At 35.5% G+C, this 22,521-nt stretch overlaps 1 protein-coding gene and 1 long non-coding RNA gene across 2 annotated transcripts; both read right to left on the bottom strand.

Moving 5' to 3' along the window:
* Nucleotides 1-5: 5 nt before the first annotated feature.
* On the bottom strand, nt 6-13,563 carry LOC141340178 (sentrin-specific protease 7; the record flags this gene model as incomplete). Its single annotated transcript, XM_073845105.1, has 21 exons — nt 13,451-13,563; nt 12,635-12,740; nt 12,446-12,544; nt 11,954-12,057; nt 8,927-9,488; nt 8,263-8,536; nt 7,217-7,362; nt 6,996-7,070; nt 6,799-6,832; nt 6,462-6,659; nt 6,061-6,308; nt 5,713-5,849; nt 3,702-3,818; nt 2,700-2,819; nt 2,512-2,604; nt 2,195-2,358; nt 2,050-2,090; nt 1,851-1,894; nt 495-563; nt 203-353; nt 6-110 (listed from the first exon to the last, which is right to left on the bottom strand). Coding segments are annotated over exons 1-21 (2,895 nt in total), but the record flags the coding sequence as incomplete, so codon positions are not given.
* A 6,226-nt stretch (nt 13,564-19,789) lies between these two features.
* On the bottom strand, nt 19,790-22,002 carry LOC141341126 (uncharacterized). Its single transcript, XR_012356623.1, has 3 exons — nt 21,844-22,002; nt 20,533-20,625; nt 19,790-20,333 (listed from the first exon to the last, which is right to left on the bottom strand). It is a non-coding gene; the product is annotated as an uncharacterized lncRNA (long non-coding RNA).
* Between the last annotated feature and the right edge of the window lie 519 nt (nt 22,003-22,521).

The following is a 22,521-nucleotide window of genomic DNA, read 5'->3' as shown; positions in this document are numbered from 1 at the left end:
CTGTAAAGGTGTAGGATGAGGTCTCGAATCTCCTCCCGTTTTCCTCGCACCTTTTGACGTGAAAACCAGCGCTCCAATCTCAATGGCAAGTCAAAGTGTACCACAGGGTCCTAAAAGATATACAAATAGCACTGCTGTTAAAATAAACTCTTACACAGTTTTGTATTTGAAAATTTGGAATAAAGAATGGGTGTAAGCCTACCTGTAAAAAACTTTCTGCATATTGTAGCAGGTAAAGGCCACAGTCACTGCTGTTGTCCTGTAGGGGGACTTTACAGTGGACACCCATCATGCGCTCACTACTGAAGTCACGATAACCACCTCTTTTTGCCTGCCATTCCACCTGAAGGTATCTAAAAAAATTTTTTTATCATGACATGTAAAGAAATGTCATTATACACTTTACTAGTACACAAGTGGTAATAATAAAAATAGCAACAACACTCAATAAATGTGAGATTAAGTTGGACTGTACCAAGTTTGCAAACACTCACTCGCGCAAGAGTTTGAAGATACGTTCGTGAACCGACAACTTTAGGGAATCCATGATGAGAATACATGGTCTGAAAAAAATAAACAGTGAGCATAATTCTCCAAAATTAAAAAAACATAAGCTCTGTCAGACTGTTCTGTCCATTAAAAGCCGAAAATAATAATAATAATAATAATAAATAAATAATAATAATAATAATAATAATAATAATAATAATAATGTGATACATTAGGAGCAAAATCTTTCCTGTAAGTCTTCATAACTGCATAACAGGGTCGGAAATTAACAAGGGCTTGTAGCAAAATTGTCATGTAAATAAACTAAAATGCCCCATAAATTCAAGCCAAAGTGGCAAAAATGCCCCTGCATAATTAAACAATGTAAATGAAATGTGATAATGAATGAAAAGTGTCAATTTAAAATTTTCATTTAGATTTGTTCAAACTGCATCAGATTGCTTTTATGCACTGTTTTGTGCAGCGTTGAGCATTATAACCAAATCAAACTCATTGCTGTTGAACTTAGGAATGCACTGGCCAGTCAGAGGCACTTAGATAAGTCAGCACTGAAAAAGGTAGAATTGTTGATGAACGTGCATGCTCACAAATTCCCTCATTAAACGCGCAGATACAATGTAAATACAAGACTATTTTCATAGCTTCAGTGATCATACCGAGAGTTTTTCAAAGTCATGGGCCAACATATTTGTCTTTGAAGCCCTTTGAAACCCGAATGTGACGTGCCCAAAACTAAGCCAAAAACTTTTATATTGTTTTGTGTGTGTGTGTGTATATATATATATTTATTTATTTATTTATTTTTATATCGATATTAACAATCATTATTACAATATAAAGAGCAATAATCAACAATAATGGACTTTGTCATAATATTGCAGCCCTATAAGTGCATGTATAATTTAGATCCAATTTTTAACAGTAATGATTATAAAAATATTGATTAAAAGAAAATGCAAGTAAATTTAAGTATTTGACATTAAAGACTACATAGTATGGTGATTATAATAAGGTAATTATAAAAATTACCCTCACAAATGTATAAAATGCCCCTGGAAATTACTTCTTGGGGGCAAATAAGTTCATTTCTGACCTTGCTGCATAATAAAAAAAAATTAATAATAATAAAAAGCAATAACATTATAGAAAAAAAAATTATAAAAAAAATATATAATAATATTATGATAAAAAAATATTATAATAAAAATAACAACAAACAATACCTAATATCTCTTATACAGTATTATCATAATATCGTATCCGTTTTTTTTAAATGGAAAACATAAATTATCCTTTCCCACACTGAATTCTCTACTTTATGACAAAAAATACAAACATACCTTTGACACACAGTAGGTCTCTTGCATGTATTTTCCGTACAGTCCTACAGCGGGAGAAGGTTCTGCTATTACCATGCATGTGCAAACTATCTGTCCACATCGTATTACATCAAAACAAATGCTATCCAACAAATCAGATTTTCAAATTACAGCTTTCTGACTAGAAAAAATCTGACAGTTAATGTTTATTTTGACTTACCGGAAGATGATGAGACGTGCCTGACTTTATACGACTGTCATCTAGATTAAGAACAAAAAGTTTGTCTAGAATCATCAAATGATACTCAAAAGTAGAATTACAAACTTACAGAATTACAAAAGAAAAAAAAACTGACACATCTTACCTTTGTCCTCATCACCGCTGAATCGATTCTCTCCATGAATCTCACCCTTAGACTCACCCAAACCTTTACCTCCATTGCCCTGCACAGAGCCTCCACTGTCCCTCATCACATACTGTGTCTCTTCTAACCCAGGAAAACAAATCACCACGAGGTACCAGTGAGCTCTGAAACAAACACCAAACATATTACATTTAAGGCACAAATGTCTATAGGGAGCACAAGAAAAAAAAGAACACAGCTCCAAAAACACTGGCCCTCCAAAGAAAGTACCGTATGGCTTATTTGTCCACCACTGTATTTATAAAGCTAATACTCACTCTTGATTGACAGGCACAAACAGGAAGTCTTTGTCAAAGATGTCTACATGACGCGTCCATGTCCTCACACGCTGATGCCTTCTGATCTGAGCTCTGATGGACAATACAGTACAAAAACAAAACTCAGTATATCAGTATTGTACAAGAGCTATATATGATTATATGTGTTCTGTCTAACAAATACTCACGGTGTGCTTGTACTGTCCTCATTAGCATTGTCTCTGCGTGTGAGCTGTTTATAGAAAAAACTGCTGAAAACATGAGATCTGTCTACAGATGCTTGCGGGGCCTTTTCCACCAGAAGATACCTGAAAAACATGCATACAAATACAATAAAACAAAGACACAAATGAAATAAATAGGGCCCTATGAAATTTGTTTCATTCCCAAATTGGGTTTTATTTTTTCCAAATTCATTTTAATTTTTCTGCATTCTGTTTTTTCCGTTTTGAATTTTCTAGACTCTATTTTAATAGTTACGTTAAAAAAATCTTCATTAAAAAGCATGTTTAATTAATTGAAATAATGAAACGTACACAATTTAACAGCAATTTCAAGGTTTTTTTGCAAGTTTTTACAAAAGTACATTTTAAGGCCCTATAAAATATGTTTTATTATTTTTCTCATATTCAGTTTTATTTTGATTAAATTATGTGAATCTGTTTTCTATTCATTTTCTGCATTCCATTTTAATACTTTTATTAAACGATAATAATTAAAATCATGTCTAATTCATTTATAAAGATGAATTAAATTTGATAAATTATTTATTATTTATTTATTTTTTCAGAAATACCGTCTTGTGTATTTACAATTTTCTCATACATAAATTCAGGTAAATAACTTTTCTGGTAAATATTTCTTAAATATTGTTTTAATAATATTTTTATTAGTAGTAGTAGTACTATCATTACATTAATTAATAATTAATTCTGTCAAGTTAAACCAACCTTTTATTATGATGGGTTGCTGCCTTTACGTTTCTGCTTGTATATGATACGAAAAATTTTTTCTCAAAGGTAATGACAAAAAATAAACAGTGTTAACACCCTAAATAAACAGTGTTAACACAGCTCCTATCAAAAAGTACCGGTACTAGTAAAATGAGGAATTGTATCATTTTAAAGCAGGGAATTGCAATACCTTTTTAGTACCAGTATATTCTGCACACTAATCCTTAGTTGTCTTACTTGAGGTAGAAGTCGATGATGACATCATTAAGAAACTCGCCACTGTCTAAACACTCCAGGTCCTCTGTCGTCACGGTGATGGCTCCTTTGGAGGGTGGAGGAGGGAACTGAATCAATCTAAAGAAAGTCAAAAAAACCACAAACAAAATATAACTGATTTAAACTGATGAAAATTGACAGTGGTTTTAATAAAAATATATATTTATACAGAAAATTTTTAAATCCTGAAATAATGCATCACGGTTTCCACAAGAATATTAAGCAGAACTGTTTTCAACAAGGACTGTTTCTTCAGTACCAAAAAAAATTATTACAATGATTTATGAAGGATCATGTGACACTGAAGACTGGAATAATGATGCTTCACTTAATTCATTTGACTTTGGCACCAAAGAATAAATTACATTTTAAAATATTATTACAATAGAAAAGTCTTTTAAATTCCAACAAAATTTTACAATATTAATGTTTTTTACTGTAGGGGAGAGTGGGGTGATTTGTGCCAGGGGGAAGTAGTTCCACCCCTTGTTTCTAGAAAACCATAGAAGAAATTGGTCATTGTGACCACATACACATAATTTACCTAACCCCCAAAGAAGAGAGACACATGGCATGAGAGCTAAGCACATTTTAGTTAAAAAAAATTGTTTTTTGCCTTGCAAAGTAAAATTTATATGATCAAGGTTTTTTGATTGTTTCATCTGAACAATTACAGACAAGTTTGAAAATATTTCACACATGCTTTAGCGCTTTAGTAGGCTACACAGTGAGTCTATACAGTTAAGATAATGTTAGGTCTAAACTGCTGGATCATGCTAGTCTTTCAAAATTGTCGGGCTGGGGTGATTTGTGCCAAAGGGGCAGGGTTAAGTTGTGCCAGTGGGATGTTAAATAGTAGACCATCTAGACCAGGGCTGACCAACCCTGTTCCTGGAGATCTACCTGCCTGCAGACTTTTGTTCCAGTCCTGCTCCAACACAGCTTTCTGTGATTATCACGTGCTACCTAAGAAATTAGCTGGTTCAGGGGTGTTTGATTAGGGTTGGAGATGAACTTTGTAGGATGGTAGATCTCCAGGAACAGGGTTGGGCATCCCTGATCTAGACCTACATACCCACAGGGGATAATCTGTGTGAGGAGATGAGCGTGCCTCATCAGTGTTTGATTTACCTGCCGTTTGTCAGTTTTTTAAGTGGCCTAAGTCACCATGGGATGTTCAGAAATGTTCAGAAAAAAGTCACATTTTCCTTATGTTACATAATTGACAGACAGCGTTTTGTTGAAAGACAGTGTTCTAATGATTCACAAATATCATATATTGTATATGAGTTATGTGTTTTCCAAAAAAGTTGAAAATATGACATGCCAACAGTTTAGTAGGGTAACGATATCTAAAAATCCTTAAATGAGTAATTTTGTATTGAATTTTTCTTGATTTTATATAACATTACATTTTATGACATTAAAATGTTCTTTTTTATTTCAAAAATCACTGACACAATTTACCCCAATGTATTCTCCCCAAAGGCACAACTTACCCCGCACCGAGGGCAAGTTGTGCCACGAGACCACTTTTTTTCTGAAAGCTATAATTCTGAAGCAGTTTATTTCAGATCCAAAGTTAGTGTTTCCAGGGATGCACAACATCCTGAAATATATCATGCTTAAGCTGGAGGGATTACTGTCATTGCTTCACTATAAAGTCACTTTGAGTAAAAACTGGCACAACTCACCCCACTCTCCCCTACTACTTATCAAATAAATGCAGCTTTGGTGAGCAGATTTTTTTTTTAAAGATTTATTTTTGGGATTTTTGCCTTTATTATGATAGGACAGATCAGTAATAACAGGAACCAAAGTGGGAGAGAGATAGAGGGCGGGATCAGGAAAGGCCCTCGAGTCAGGATTCGAACACGAGACGCCCGGAGAGTAACAGCGCTGTATGTCGGCGCGCTGCCAAAAGGCTATCGCCGCCGACTGGTGAGCAGATTTAAAAAAAAAATTTTTTTACCTGCGTGCCGGACCACAGTGTTGGTACGGTGTCCATTCTGCTCCAAGTGCAGGTTCCAAGGTAACACTGTATGAACCCTGAGCTCTTCTGTGGCACAGCGTGTAAACTGGCTTCAACTGCACATCAGAATCCTGAGACTGAAAACACACATTTATTCCATAAAAAGGCCTTAAATCCTACAATCTATTCAGTAATAAAAAGGCAATGCACACAAACCCTCAATTATCAATATAATCATTTGCAACTAAATTACTAACATTAAAAGATAACTTCAGAAAAGAAATGAACTTGCAAACAAGTAAAAAAAGCAAACACGCAAGGTACATAGATGCAATATTTTGTCTGAACCTTCCCAGCAGATACAGCAGCATGTTCAGCAGTGCTGGTTTGAGGATCAGTTTTGGGTGTCAACAGTTGGAGAAGGTGCGTTTCTTCTGAGCTCAGAAGCAGTTCCAGGCTTTCCTGGGGTGTGAGGGCAGGGTGTTCGGAGTTGTTCTGATTTAGAATCATGAAGTCCATTAAAGAGGCCAAGATCGCACTGTCAACACTAGTTACACGTTCAGCCAAACACAGCAACACACAAGTACTGTCTTCAGCTATACACACACATAAAAACATATGCAAAAGGAGAGAGAATATAGAAACTACTGTTAATGCTTTTAAAAATATTAGCAATCTTAAAAAATATAAATAACAATATTTTACAATATTATTAAAAATCAAGAAAGTAGACAGGGCAGGTAGCTGACCTGGACTTGTGCCTGACAGGATGATAGACAGGTCACTGTGTAATTGGTGTGCTTGGGCATCAGACAGCCAAAAGATGACCAGAGAAGGGGGTGGAACCTCATTGTCCTTAACCAGGCCACACCCACTCAACATTGGCTCCTCCCATACACTGTATTTACACACACTAGCCGTCGATATCGAAATATTCACTAGAGAATCTGATCAAACAAAAAGAAAAAGACATGTATAATCAAATCTATTACATATTAAGTAGATATTACCTAATTATTATATAAAATTTAATATGAAAAGAACCAGAATATTTCTAATAAGAATCCATGTACAAAACATGTTTACCTTTCAATAAAAAGGAGATCTCTTCTGTAGTGATCTGGGAAATGGTATAATAAAAACCAGTGACACAAATAGAAAATAGTGAAAGATTCAAAAACATTCCTGATTCACTTCCTGTTGTACTATTTTTATGTAAACCATGACTTGAATAATTCAGACATATTTGATCTCTCAAACCCATCACATCAACATATTCTCACCTCCATGCTCTCACAAGTAGCACTAACTCCACCCATGTGAAGGGAAGACAGCGGCCACTTCACCATAACAGAATTCTGACAATGAAACATACACGCACACATCAGTAAAAGGTTATTATGAGATACTATAAAAGCAGCTATATACTATACTATTTAGCAATTATTTAGTAAATGTACTGTGTTCTTGAACTGTAGTCTAGTATGTGGATCATCATACCCACCTGTGTGTGAATGACATTTTTTCCAGATTTATCTTCTATATTCATGTCTTTTGCACCCTCCAGTGGCTGGATGTTTAGGGCAGAGGCTTTCACCTCTTTTCTTTCCCCTCCTTCCACTTCATCTTCCTCTTCACTGGACAGAACAACTAAGCAAGATAACAACAGAATTATTTTCTTCATATAATAAACATACAGAGTTAGAAAAAAATGGTAACACTTTACAATAAGGTTCATTAGTTAACACTGGTTAACTGCTTTAGTTAATATAACTAAGAAAGAATGAACAATATGTCTACAGCATTTATTAATATTAGTTAATGTTAATTTCAGCATTTACTAATGAATTAATCAAATCAAAACAGCTTGTTAACATTAGTTAGTACTGAACCAACAAATTAACAAAGAATAATAAATATTGTAATAAATGTATTGTTCATTGTTTGTTCATGTTACTTAATACATTAACACTAACTAATGAAACGTAAAGTATTACTGAAAAAAAATGTTATACATGTGTGGCATGTAGAAACCAAATAATGTTTGATATTTATTAGTGAAATGAAAAGAAGTCTCATGTTCACTAGAGCTGTATTGATTTGATCAAAAATAGTAGAAACAGTAATATTGTGAAACATTATTACAATTTGAAATTGCAACCATTTTAATATATTTAAAAATGTAAATTATTCTTGTGATGGAAAATCGGAATTTCAGAGGCCTTTACGCCAGTCTTCAGTGTCACATGATCCTTTAGAAATAATTCTAATATACTAATTTGGTGCTCAAGACACATTTCTTGTTATTAATTTTGAAAACTTCTTAATGTTTTTGTGAAAACTGTTATAATTTTTTTAAGATTGCTGTTAAAAAATTCTGTAAAAGTCTTTACGGTCACTTTTGATCAATTAAATAAATACTCACTCGATAAAATAAACAAATAAATAAATAAAATCTTACTGACCTAAACTTTTGAACAGTAGTACGTTGTGACAAATGACAAATTATTTGTTTAAAATGGCATATTACATTGGGCACTAATCACTTACTAGGTTCACATGGGTTGAGCTTGGAGGACTCTGTGATGAAGCTCCCAGAGCCAGGGTCTGAGCTGGGACCCTGTTCATCTGAAGGGCTGTCCATACGACATCTTTTGACGGGGATTTCATTGTCAGCCCCGACTGAGAGGCGTAATACACTTTCTCTCATTCCATCCACTTCCTGCACCGCCTCTCCATTTCTGAGAGAGTGGTTTTCCTTTTCATCTGAAGCATGCTTAGGGCACTCTTGTGTTTTTCTCCTTTCTTCCTTACTGGGTGGATGCTGTAGAACCAAATGCAGAATCAAAGATTATGATCTCTAGTAATGTTTGAATTCTAAACAGATGTACCTAAGCAAGTTCCAAGTCATGCTTAATTGCTTGCTTTGATAAACATATAAAAAATGAATTTGGACTGATCTCACAATTTTTTTTAAATTAAGGAATGAAAACAAAATATTGTATGTAATTTATTTTTGATATGCAATTTTTTCTTGTAATGGCAAAAACACTTTTTACTATTATCATCAGTGTTGAAAACAGTCATGCTGCTCAATATTTTTGTGGAAACCCTCTGTGATGCACTTCTTTAGTTAAAATGAACAGTATTTACTTGAAATACAAACCTTCAATCTATAGTTCTGATAGATTTGGCCAAGATCTACAGATCTTACCTTGCCACCTGATTTTCTCTCTCTCAGGCAACCCCGCGTTGCTAACGATGAAGAGGGGCTACATATAGATTCACATCCAGAAGAAGGTGTTTCCTCATTCTGTGGAGATCCTTCAAGAATTAATACTTCATTATCTTCAGAAGTAGATGCTTTGGTCTGTTTAGGCAACTGTTCACTTATCTGAACAGCCTGTGGTGAGTCACTTTCTCTGGGTGAACAAGAGTTATCTGATACTTTAGATGACTCTAATAGTTTCGATGATGAGTTCAGTTGTTTGGATTTTGGACTGTTGTTTTCTTTGTGTTGACGTGATTCATTTTCAGTGGATGAGTCCGTCTGGTTATGGGATGGTGAAGTGGCTTTTGGTCCAGTAGAGTCTGTTTCTCCTCTTTTTGTTAGACTGGTTCTCCTCTTGTCTGTGAGCGGAGCTGTTGAGGTGTGATCACTCTGCCTTTTGCTCTCTAATTGGTTTGTCTTTTGGCAGCTCTGCCTGCCACATCTAAGAAAGCTCTGCCCGATCTCTGTCCTAAGGACATCTTCTAAAACCACCTTGACGTGACGCCTGTAGGAAATAAGAAAATAATTAAATTAACACTGCTCAAACATACACACAGTATACAGTGCCTCGCGAATGTATTCATACCCCTTCATTTTTTCCCCACAATTTGCTATGAGTGTATCAATATACACTCCATACACCATAATAAAAAAAGCAAAAACAGGTTTGTAACAACTTTGCAAATTTATAAAAAAAAAAAAGATTCCATTGCATAAGTGTTCATACCCTTTTCTGGGACACTTGAAATTTAGCTAAGGAGCATTCCTAATTTAGCATTCATATCGCTTGTATATGTTACTACAGTTAGAGTGGAGTTAGACTGTGGCAAATCCATTTGAATGAGCATGATTTGGAAATGCACACACCTCTCAGAAAAGGTCTAACAGCTGAAAATGTATATCAGAGCAAAAACCAAGCCCTGAGGTCAAAATAACTGCCTGTAGAGCTCAGAAACAGGCTTGCGTCAAGGCACAGATCTGAGGGGGAAAAAATCTGCTGCATTGAAGGTTCACAGAAGCATGTAGCCTCCATTATCCATAATGGAAGAAGCTTGGAACAAGTAGGACTTTTCCTAGAGCTGGCCAAACTGAGCAATTGATGGAGAAGGGGCTTGGTTATACTGGTGACCAAGAAGCTGATGGTTACTACAGATGAGCTCAATGATCATCTATGCAGATGAAGGAAAGTAACAGAAGGACAAACATCACTGCAACACTACACCAATCTTTATCTTCACAATCTTTATCCTCTCCTCAGTGAAGACACATAAAAACCCACTTGGGATTTGTAAAAAAAAGCACCTAAAGGATCCTCAGACTGTGAGAAACAAGATTCTCTGTTCTGATGAACCTCAGTTCCAGGCATCATGTCTGAAGGAAACCAAGCACTGCTCATCACCTGCAGAGTACCATCCCAAAAGTAAAGTGTGCTGGTAGCAACCTTATGCTGTGGGGCTGTTTTTCAGCGGCAGAGACTGAGGGACTCGGCAGAGTAGATGAAAAGCTCATTGCACAAAAATAGTGAGATAGCCTTAATGAAAACCCAGTCCACAGCATTCAGAACCTCAGACTGGACAGAGGGTTCACCTTTCAACAGGACAATGACCCTAAGCAAACAGCAAGAGTGGCTTATAGACAACTACATGAATGTCCTTAAGTGGTCCAGCCAGAGCCTTCGCTAGAACGCAATCAAATATTTTTGGAGACTTCTTGACAGAGCTTGAAAGGTGAAGAGATAATTGCCAAATGCAGATGTGCAAAGCTTGTCGAATCATACCCAAAAACACTTGAGGCAGTAAAGGTGCTTCAACTAAGTACTGAGTTAAGGGTATGAATACTTCTGCAATGTACTTATTTCAGTGTTTAATTTTGAATAAATTTGTAAAGCTGTCATAAATATGTTTTTGCTTTGTCAATAAAGTGTATGGAACGTAAACTGATGTGGGAAATAAAGGATTTCAAAGCAGTTTAACATAAGGCTGCAACATAAAATGCGAAAAAAATGAAGGGGTATGAATACGTTCACAAGGCACTGTATATAATGACTGTCACACAAAACAAATACTTGCCTCAACTAAAATAAACAATAACAAACACTATAGCTTCTTAAACATACTTACTTAGCTTGCAGATCCATAACCACTAGACAGACAGTTTAAACACATATGGTACATTCTGCATAGCTGTTTATTGACTTATCTTGTTAACTAATGGCACAGCACCCATTTTTACGTACTAGCAGTGTGCACATTGAATGAGACGGGTTAACATGCACAGATGGTGCACGAATGATAAGCAAAAGTGTTTAGTGGGAGAGTGTAGATGTGCGCCATATCATACAAAACAGGATTTCCCTTCTGCTATTTTGAAATAAGAGTAATATAAATTAAGTAAATATAACTATATCAATATATATTCGAACACTTACAAAGCAAAACACCCTCCCCAGTTCACCCAGATGGTTTGATGAAACTAAGCTGCAAAAATGGTCAACAATTTTAAGCATAACACACATTAACACCTATTCAGCAACTTTACTTCCTGTTTACATATGAATTTGTTAAAGCCAGATAAATGAAACCACTTCAGTTTTGGCATTACAGCCTTATGATACCCTAAAAACAACTCGCTCCAAACGCTGTAAACATGCTAAAGAATGCAAAATGTGCTTGATGCATTAATTCCTCTGTCAGGAAACAGGTGTTGGATAATCAAGAATGTAAAAAATTCAGTTAGATTTTTTTCAAAACACATGTAATGTTGAGAGTCTTTACACAAAATATCACAAATGCAATTGACAGCAAGTTATTTGGTTAACATCTACATGATTCAAGTAATGTAAGGCAAAGTAAACAATACTGTATTTCGGTACATAACGTTGATACAACTACATAACCTTATGTTTACTATGAGTTATGAAGAACAGCCTTCAGCTTTAGAAATTGACAGATAATGTAGTTAACATGTTACCTGTGGATTTCCTGCTTTATTGCATGTTCTCGATCACTTTGTTTTTCTGATTTGGGATCTGACTTGGAGGATGTACCATTTGAGGCCAGTTGTGTCCAGTGGATCTAACAGTACAAAAGAAAACAAAGCCAATCAGAACCTACCAAGACATTAAGAGATTTTAAGTAGTCAAATAGTTTACTAGATCAGTGAAAATAAAAAAAAACAGATAAACACACTTTCTATATTAATATGGCAAATTAATTTCATAGTCTGGCAACAGTATATCTAGGCTAAAAAAATAACACAATTAGGCTAAAAAAACTGTCGTTATAATTATGATTATTATTAATAAACAGCATAAGTACTATGAACACAGATGTAGCTTATCATATTGCTATTTTATAAAAGCAATAAGGCACAAAAGAACTATAATAATTAGACGTTCACTGGTGAAATAATACCTAAATAAAGTCAAACAAATGCAGAAACTTGTGTCCATCTCATAGTCACCTTGGAGGGGCTATTTTTCTTTTCTTTAGACATCTCTGTATTCACACATTCATCCTCAGCTATGGAAACTCTCCTGGGGATCTTCAGAGGGCTCTCAGTCTGGGACACATTAAAATGTGTTTTTTTTTCTATTGGATTTAAGTAAAAATATTGAAAGTATCTTTACTGTCATTTAATGCATGGACATACCGGACAGCTGTTATTATTGATCGCAGGTGAGAGGGTCAGAGCTCTCCTCCGGTCCAGGGTAACATTACAGGAGTCAGGGCTGTTACGTTTTTTTTCATGTGGCATTCTGCAAACAGATTGTTACATATAAAGAAGTGAGAAGAAGGAGAGACAGGACAAGATCAGAACCTAAATATGTGACCCTGGACCACAAAACCAGTCGCGGGGCAAAATTATCGATTTTTCTTTTATGGCAAAAATCATTAGGATATGGAGTAAAGATCATGTTCCATGAACATATTTTGTAAATTCCCCACCATAAATATATCAAAACTTAATTTTTGATTATTAATATGCATTGCTAAGAACTTCATTTGGACAGCTTTAAAGGTGATTTTTTTCTATTTTGATTTTTTTTTTTTCTTTTTTTTTTGCACCCTCAGATTCCAGATTTTCAAATAATTGTATCTCAGCCAAATATTGCCCTATCCTAACAAACCATACATCAGTAGAACGCTTATTCGGCTTTTAGATCATATATAAATTTCAGTTTAAAAAAAAAACTGACCCTAATGATTGGTTTTGTGGTGCAGGGTCACATATAATATACTACTGCAACCAGTCCTAGAAGAGCTGAATCAGATGCATTATATCATTAGATGATAGCTAATAGCCTGAAGCAAAATCTGCGAAATGTAACTGTTCGTATCTGTCAGTGCAGTAAAACAATCAACATGAACACACATGCACATTAAAAGTGTTCTTAACTAACCTGTACCTAAATACAATGTTCTGTTATACCTTCATTCAGCTTTGGTTTTTATATATTGCACCTACTTTTTCATTCCCGAAGTCAGTTTAAACTGTAGAACATGGTGAATAAAGATAATTCAGCTGATGAACACAAAAAGAGCACATGAACATTGGGATTATATTCCTCGATTAAAAACTTCCGCCACTCACAGGAAGTCAGATTCTCTTGTTCTAGTGAAAAGCGTACTGTCGCAAGGTAGTATGCGCCATCTAACGTCAAGGAGAACATACTGAGTTCAATATTTAAACAAAAAGCATTTATTTAAAAAACACGCGCACACAAACACACATTAGCGTTATAAGAAGTAACGTCTGTAAACGTATAAGTAACGTATTAAAAAAGTCCTTATTAAAAGCTTCTTCATGTCAAGCTTTATATTGTGTGTTGGAACCTAGCAGTGGGGATTTGGTCCCATTCAGACATAAGATTATCAGTGAGGTCAGACACTGACAGACTATTGGTCTCACAGTCAGCAATCCAATTCATCCCAACGGTGTTAAATAGGTTTCAGGTCTGAGCTTTATTCTGGTTTACATTTCCACACCAGTGTCAGCAGAAGGGCATTACTGTCGTGCTGGAACAGAAAAGAGGCACCCTCAAACTGATTCACTGATTTCCGGTTAATTTCATTCCTGTTTTATGTTTATTTTAAAGGCAAGGTAACGTTAGGCAGTTTTTTGTGATATTAGTGTAATTTAGTGGAACATCAAAAACAGAATATTTTAAAACAACTTTTGCAAAGGAGCGCCCCTCTCAACTCAAACATCACAAACAGCTCTTAAAGGGCCTATAAAAACATGTATCAACTGGTAAAAGTAGACTACTTTCGATAAAAGATACAAGTTGGACGTCTAACATATTCAGAATTTATTTATCTTGAAGCTGGTCTGTCAAGAAGAAACTCGGAAGCTCGTTGTATCAATTGAAACCAAAACATTCAATTAAATATCTTGTATCTATCTCGTAAAAAATAATGCCAGTTTTTACCCTTGTTTACCACATTGTGTCTCTGTGTATTCTTCGAATTTTGTTTGCACTTCTGTAATGAAATCTGTGATTTCTTTTTCCACACCAACTAAACACCGTCTGGCTCAGTCTGGAACAGTAGCCACGCCTCAAACTCTCGCTATTGGCTGTATGTAAGGAGGTATGCAAATGTATAAGCTAACAGGCAGGTAGGACATCCTATCATTGTTTTCGAAGAGAAATTTGGCATGTCATTATCCACCTTATTTTTCAATGCAAAAGTAAGTTGGGCCAGATTTCTGTATCATTAGCTGCAAAGGGAAAAAGAGAAGAATAAGACGTGCAGTAAACGGTAAAACTGTTTGCACTACAAAACAGTGTGTTTATAATTAAGATAATACATTAAAATATTATGGTAAGACACACCAATTTGCAATATTAAGCAGCAAAACGGGCTGTTTTGTACAGCTAAAAATAGCTGGACGCGGATGAGACTAGAAGCCAGACCCATAAAATTCAAAACTGGCAGCGCCCACTCTTATGGGAAAAATAAGGTGGATATAATGCATGCCGTGATAAACATTGTTATTTTGTGCAATTCAATATTTATGAGTTTCAGAAAATTTTATATTAACTTTATATGATATGGATCTTTATATTAATCAAAGAATCCTGGAAAAAAGTACTCAACTGTTTTAAATAATAATGCTAATAATAATATGTATTATTTGCTTGAACAGCACATCAACATATTAGAATGATTTCTGAAAGATCATGTGACACTGAAGTCTGGAGTAATGATGCTGAAGATTTTGCTTTGATCACAGGAATAAATTAGATTTTAAAATATATTTAAATAGAAAACAGTTGTTTTAAATAGTACAAGTATTTCACAATATTACTGTTTTTGCTGTATTTTGGATCAAATAAACGCAGGTTGGTGAGTAGAAGAGAATTCTTTAACATTAAAAATCTTGCTGTTCAAAAACTTTTGACTGGTAGTGTATATGACATAATCAATTTTTTGCCTTTACTGTTATAGAACAGTGTGGAGACAGGAAGAGAAAGAGGGCAGGATTGGGAAAGGTCCTCAAGCCGGGATTCGAACGCTGGCCATATTTAAAATTTGTGCTCCGCATATTACCCATCCAAGTGCATACACAAAGCAGTGAGTGAGAACATACATATTCTGTTGACACACACCTGAAGCTCTTTTTTTTTTCTCTATTTATTTACCCACTGACACTGCCATTTTTGTTGTGAATGACTGTGCAGAATGTGGAGTCAAACTGAGTGTGGGTATTGTACGGTGGCCGACAGAGGCCAACGCGCTGCAAACAAGAAAACACATGCAAACAGAAAAAACGACAACAAATTAAGAAAACATCTTCATCAGTTTGACAACACAGGCGCTGCAAATCCTCGCAACGCAAACGCAAATACGGAAACGCGCTGCAAATTCTCACAACACAACCAAACTCGGAAACGCGCTGCATATAGCTCGGTCCACAACGGAAATGTTTCAGGGGGACCTCAAAAAGTGACGAACTCATCTGGGACCTGATTATTTATATCACTATATTACCTGATTATTTATATCACTATTACATTTAAATGATACTATACTATCACTAAAAGGTGATAGTTCACCGATAACACCTCTGCTCTGACCAACAGCCACTGAACAAATAATCAGGTCCCAGATAGGTTCGTCACTTTTTGAGGTCCCCCTGAAACATTTCCGTTGTGGACCGAGCTATATGCAGCGCGTTTGTTAGTTTGCAGCGCCCTCGTGTGTTCGCAGCGCGTTTCTGAGTTTGGTTGTGTTGTGAGAATTTGCAGCGCGTTTCCGTATTTGCGTTTGCGTTGCGAGGATTTGCAGCGCCTGTGTTGTCAAACTGATGAAGATGTTTTCTTAATTTGTTGTTGTTTTTTCTGTTTGCATGTGTTTTCTTGTTTGCAGCGCGTTGGCCTCTGTCGGCCACCGTAGGGTATTGAGGGTGGAAAAAGTTCTTTCACTCTCCCCACCTATATTTTTTTGCTGGCTCTGAGAATTAAACCCACAACCTTTGAGTTACAAGTCCAACTCTCTAACCATTACCCAAAACTGAGGTGGCACCTAACCGCCAATAGCTGCACAGTGCACACTGCTGTGTTCCCACGATGTGTGTATGTGTTCACTCACTGCTGTGTGGACATGTGGACCCAGTATGTGTGTCTTGCACATTTGCTGTCTTTATACTAGGGCCAAAGTGAAAATCGTACATTTTTGATGCACCCTAATATATATAATAGTGTATTAGGGGTGGAGCCGAACCCGAATACGGTATTCGGAAAGGCACAACCTTTAACGAATACTTATTTCGAACAAATACCTTAATAAATATTTGTATTCGGGAACAAGAAAAACTTTCTATCAAAAAAGCTGCGTTTCCTCAGGAGACCGCAGTCAGTGCATGCCCGCGTGAGTGAGTGAGTGAGTGAGTGACATTCAGGAGTCGGGGGTGGGGTTAAAAGAGGTGACTGACACAGGCTGCTCCACACAGCAACAGAGAAGACTCGGCTGGGTGAAAAAAGACTTCACTGCGTCACTATTTTTGATGAATATATTTCTGTACCTTAACTGGGTTTATAACTTTGGGAAGCAGAGTTTGATCGGGAGATTATTCTATTAGGGGCCGTTCAAATGGGCGCTAAAGTTCGTCGTTATTTCAAATGTAGACGCGCGGTATGCGCGCTCATAATGAAAGCAACGCTCACACGGTGCTACGCGCTCGTTTTTTACAAGGCGCGTCCGCGCTGCATCGAGATAAATATTCTATAGTCTTTGGATAAATACATCTCAACTTTTCAGAATACCACATGCGCACGCAGGTCATGTGACAAGAACCAACAAATCAGCTTCACCCTTTCCCTTATACCATTGAAAAAACAGCCAAGTTGGAGGAACAGCTGATCATATCTGTACATGAATAACCATTTTTAAAGACATTTAATCCATAGGTTCCATGTGACGTCACTGTAGTTTATCGCCGCCATTTTTGTGTCCGCGCTACCTGTTTCAGTCTATGGTCACAGCAGCCGCAACTACCAGAGGAAGATCAACAAAACTCCCAGACTGTTCACAACAAGTATACAATATGCCCGGGATATGTTGTTCAGTTAGCTGTAAAAACAGTCATCAGAAAAAAAAAACTAACAACAGTTTTATTAGATCTCAGCAGTGCTCGAAGTGGGTCGGTATGCATATAGCGTACCGGTGTCATTCACGCAGGTGCTTTCCAAAGCAGGGTTTTTTTTTTCGGCACAATAAGAGTACTGGAATAATAATTAAATATTGACTAAGATTGTGAATCAGTACATTATAACGAAAATAATGCCTTAAAATGAAAAGAAACATTTTTTTGCGATTACATCATTTTGAACCGATCAACTCGTAAGTCCAAAGATTTAGTAAACAAGAAAGCATTCAAAGAGCAAGTTCAAAACAGTGCTAATGCAGAGAATAGTGACTTACAGTACATCCAGATGCCGTAAATTATTTGTTTTCATTTGGCTTAAGAGCAAGAGTGTTTTATAGTTGAAGGTGTTTTAGATTATGCGGTGTTTAGTGAATTATGAAAATTAAATAATAAACGCTAAACTATTGTACTACATAGCGTTCGTCATTGCAACGCCTGCAGTAAAGTATATACATGTAAAAGGGTTCTCAAAAATAATCATATTTGTTTTGCTAAAACTATTTATGTACAATTACTCTAAAAATGATTTGTCATACAAAAATGGCACACAAGTTACACACAAACCATCGTCCCAAGTAAATGGTACCATTGTGAATTGTGACTGGCTGCACAAGTGGTGTAATAAACTAAATTAAACTAAAATGTTATTGCAGCCATATAGCTTGAATGAATAAAAATGCATATTTTAAATAAAGAAATCTCATGCTTTTGGTGCTTGAATTTGTGCTTCAATAATGAGATCCAGTTTTAGGAATACACAAGACGTGAAAGACGTCTTCCCTCAGGTATATTTTATGTTTTCTTGGCTTGCTGGATGTTGCGCTTATGCTCAATAATCTCATTTTTTTGCATTCGCCAAAACTAATTTGCCGACATCTAAGCGCGGACTGTGGGAATTAGTGCCGTCAGCGCGAGTCCCGTTCGCTGTGAAGTAAGTTAGTGACCAGCCGGCAGAGGATTCTTCAAGGTCTTAAAGCCTTCATCGAGCGACTACGTTCACAACAATTTACACTTTTTGTCCTAAACATACAATCAAGTCAAATACACAGTGTGGGAAGTAGTAGTAAAAAGTAATTTCTTATTTCAATTTATTATTAAATCTCATTGAGATGCGCTGTGTCTGTTGTCATATCGGACACAAACATGGCGGCGAGCATAGCGGAAGTGACGTCTTTGGTACCCATGAATAGCAGAGCTAATGCAAGCGATTTATGCTTTGCTGAAACTTCCGAGTCGTCATTGAGAGATCACGTTGCTTAGCAACGGCAGACGCCACGAGAAAGAAGTTCTTTCAGAAGAAGAACATTTTTATGTTTATTTTAATTCTGTCTGTTCAGCATCCTCCAACAAGGACAGGTGGTGGTGGGGTTCATAATGTTCATAATGGTATTTTATTAGTTGGTTTAACCATGGATGAGGTAATGGCTGTCATGTTATTTTTTTTTTTTTTCAATGACGTTCCTTGTTACATATTCAAAAACATCAACCAATATTGCATATCCATAATTATTATAATGGATATAATTAAAGAATACTTACACTATAACGTAAATTAAAAGTTTAGCGCACAAAAAAACAGGATTTTTAAACCTATTTTGAATTTAAATCGAATACAAATACAAATACAAATACAAATACAAATACTTTTCCCCCCTCAACAAATACAAATACAGATACAAATACCGGCTGCTTTGCACACCCCTATAGTGTATATAGACCACTGCTATCAGAATTGTAAAGCATATAAAGACTTTCAACCTGTATAATGAAAAATGTTTCTGGAATAAGTTGCCTACCCTAACTTTAACACTGCAAACTGGCAACAAAATAATTTGCACCATAATATGACACCCTGAGAATATTATCTAAATCCAACATTTCTGAATTAATTTATTGGGATGAAATACACATGATAAAGTACATAAATTCAATTTCCTAAAGAAACATCTTAAGTAAATTCTTTAATTGTAGAAATAATCTCTAACCCTATGGAGGACTGATGTGATTGTGATGATTTTATCATTAAAATACAGAAATGTGTTTATCTGATCAAAGAGTATAGCTTCCTAGAGTGGACAGGTTAGTATGGGATGTACCAGATATTACAAAACAATGATAATTTATGTTGAGCTTTCAGGAAGAAAACAAGAGAACAAAGACTGGTCAGTTTTAATTGTTGTTTTTGACATTACAAAAATGACATAATCTTATTAATAGCGTCAGCTGTTATTGTAACTGACAGCAATATGTCTTTACAGTGTACAGTCAGTTAGTTACTGAGTATAATTAAAAAAGCTGTAGGTAAACATCAGATCTGAACCGCCCCTGAGGTAGAGGTTGATGAACAGACCTTCACAAACTACAGCTGATGAGAAACATAAAAAAAGAGAAAGAGACAAAGAAAGAGAGAGAAGGAGCAAGTGTTGGTATACCTAAGAACAAAAGGTCACGCAGAGCAAAACTGGACTGAGACTTTTAGCACAATCTGCCTTCCGCTTGTGATGGCCTTGTTGAAACACCAGCACAAATGCAGGTGTCCAGCAATGGTTTTTCAGCCCAGATTTGCTTCTGCGTGACCTTTAACCTCAGGAACCACATTGCTTTACAGCTCTCTGTGTAGATGCGGATGATCCAGCAGCACCCAGAGGCTCGGGAGCGGTCATTAATGCTGCGTCTGATGCATAGGGCTCCTTTTTATCTGGAAACACAAACATGTCAGACAACTTTAATGTGACATCTGAATCTGTATAATGTGGAATGTATGCTGATTCACTCGAATGTACTTTGCTTCATTCAGATAAGGCTACAGAATAATAAAACACATGCACCCTATGTACTTTATTTATGTTTCTGGTCTTTCCGTGAGAGCAAGACATAGATAATTGATTATAACTCACCTTTTGCCAGACTACATGATGTGCGAACAGGTTTTTCTGTCTGCTCTCCGTCTGTCAGGGCAGCACGGATCTTGCGCACCACGTAGGAGCTGGCTGTAGAGGAAATGTCAAGTCATTATACAAATACACAAAACAAAAATCACAATTACACTATGTGATCATATAAAGCACAATTCTTTCATTATGTGAAAGCTCATCATTATTTTTATCTAAACAAACTGCAGTGTGGTGATACAACGGTTCAGTGATCTTATCAGATGATAATACTATAGTACTTTGAAATGAACCATGGTAATAAATGCTTATCATATTCACGATATGTACTGTCAAAAAAGGTCATATCTTTTTGTTAATGTTTGTTCATTAAAAATATGTACTTAACACACACCTGAACATGATATACATATTTCTGTTATGCTTTACTACAATGTTCAACGATTATTATGTTGTACATACTGAATGTTTTTCAAAGAAGTCTTTTCTGTTCACCAAGCCTGCATTTATTTGATCCAAAGTACAGCATAAACACTAAAAGTAAAAAAAAAAAAATACCATTTAAAATTACTGCTTTTTTATTTGAATATATTTTAAAATGTAATTTATTCCTGTGATTTCGAGGCTGAATTTTTAGCATCATTACTCCAGTCACATGATCCTTCAGAAATCATTCTAATATTCTGATTTGCTGCTCAAAAACATTTTATTATTATTATGTTGAAAACAGCTGAGTAGATTTTTTTCAGGTTTCTTTGATGAATAGAATTTAAATGGTATAGTGTATAATGTTACAAAAGCTTTTTATTTCAGATAAATGCTGTTCTTTGGATATTTTTATTCATCAAAAGAACCCTAAAAATAATAAATGTTTCTTGAACAGCAAATCAGTATATGATATCTGAAGGATCATGTGACACTGAAGACTGGAGTAATGATGCTGAAAATGTAGCTTTGATCATAGGAATAAATTACATTTTAAAATATATTAAAATAGAAAGCAGTTATTTAAAATAGTAAACATATTTCACAATATTACAGCTTTTGCTGCATTTTAAATCAAATAAATGCAGGCTTGGTGAGCAGAAGAGAGTTCTTGAAAAACATTAAAAAAAATCTTACTGTTCAAAAACGTTTGACTGGTAGGCTAATGTATTAATGTATATATAGGCTACGGATTCTTAATGAAACAAGCAGTAATAAGTGACAGTAGATTATTATAATATTTATTATGGACGTTTATCGCGTAAACATAAACTAAAAAGTTTGAATCTTTTGTTCTAATATAAAAAGCTTTAAAGAACTCTTAAGTCTTACCTTTTATCAGAAGTCATACCATGGTGTACAGAACGTAGAGTTTCTACTGTATCTGTTTTGTTCCCAGAAAGTTGCCTTGAAACACAAGCGTCGTTTACAGATTGTAAATGTGAATGTTGTTATTCCGGAAGTGCCCTGCCTTTTCAACCACTGGCAACCAGCTGTTGTTATGAAAATGTATTACGTATGGGTTACTGTAGCATTTCTCATCTATCTTACAACGTACTTATCATTGATTGGCTCCTTTGCCACTTACGATTAACTGTCCACCAATTGCTATTAGACGCGCTGAGATGACACAACGCAACATGGCCAATAAGGAAAACACAACATCGAAAAATACAGATCTCCTTTTCGTTTGTAGTTTATTAAACTCTTTCAAAAGCATTTGTTTAATATTTTTTTTAGGTTACCCATAGAGATAGCAAAAATGTTACATTTCTGACGAGAATAAACAGTGTTTATCTGTCCACTCCGTGTCAGTATTGTTTATACTGGCTTTCGTAACAAAAAGTGACATAAACAGACACCAGTTTAACGTTTGTCTCACTGATTTATTCTTTTTAGAACCTTTATAACTTCCCTAATAGAAAGCATGTCTTACTCCACAGGGCTTTCTCATTAAGTGCAAAGAGACTCAATATCTACATTTAATGAACTTGAACTCAAACTTAATTA

The sequence above is a fragment of the Garra rufa genome, chromosome 8 (assembly GCF_049309525.1).
Source record: "Garra rufa chromosome 8, GarRuf1.0, whole genome shotgun sequence".
NCBI classification, from domain to species: domain Eukaryota; kingdom Metazoa; phylum Chordata; class Actinopteri; order Cypriniformes; family Cyprinidae; genus Garra; species Garra rufa.
The sequence above is the reverse complement of the archived record's forward strand: the minus strand, read 5'-3'. Positions and strand labels throughout refer to the sequence as shown.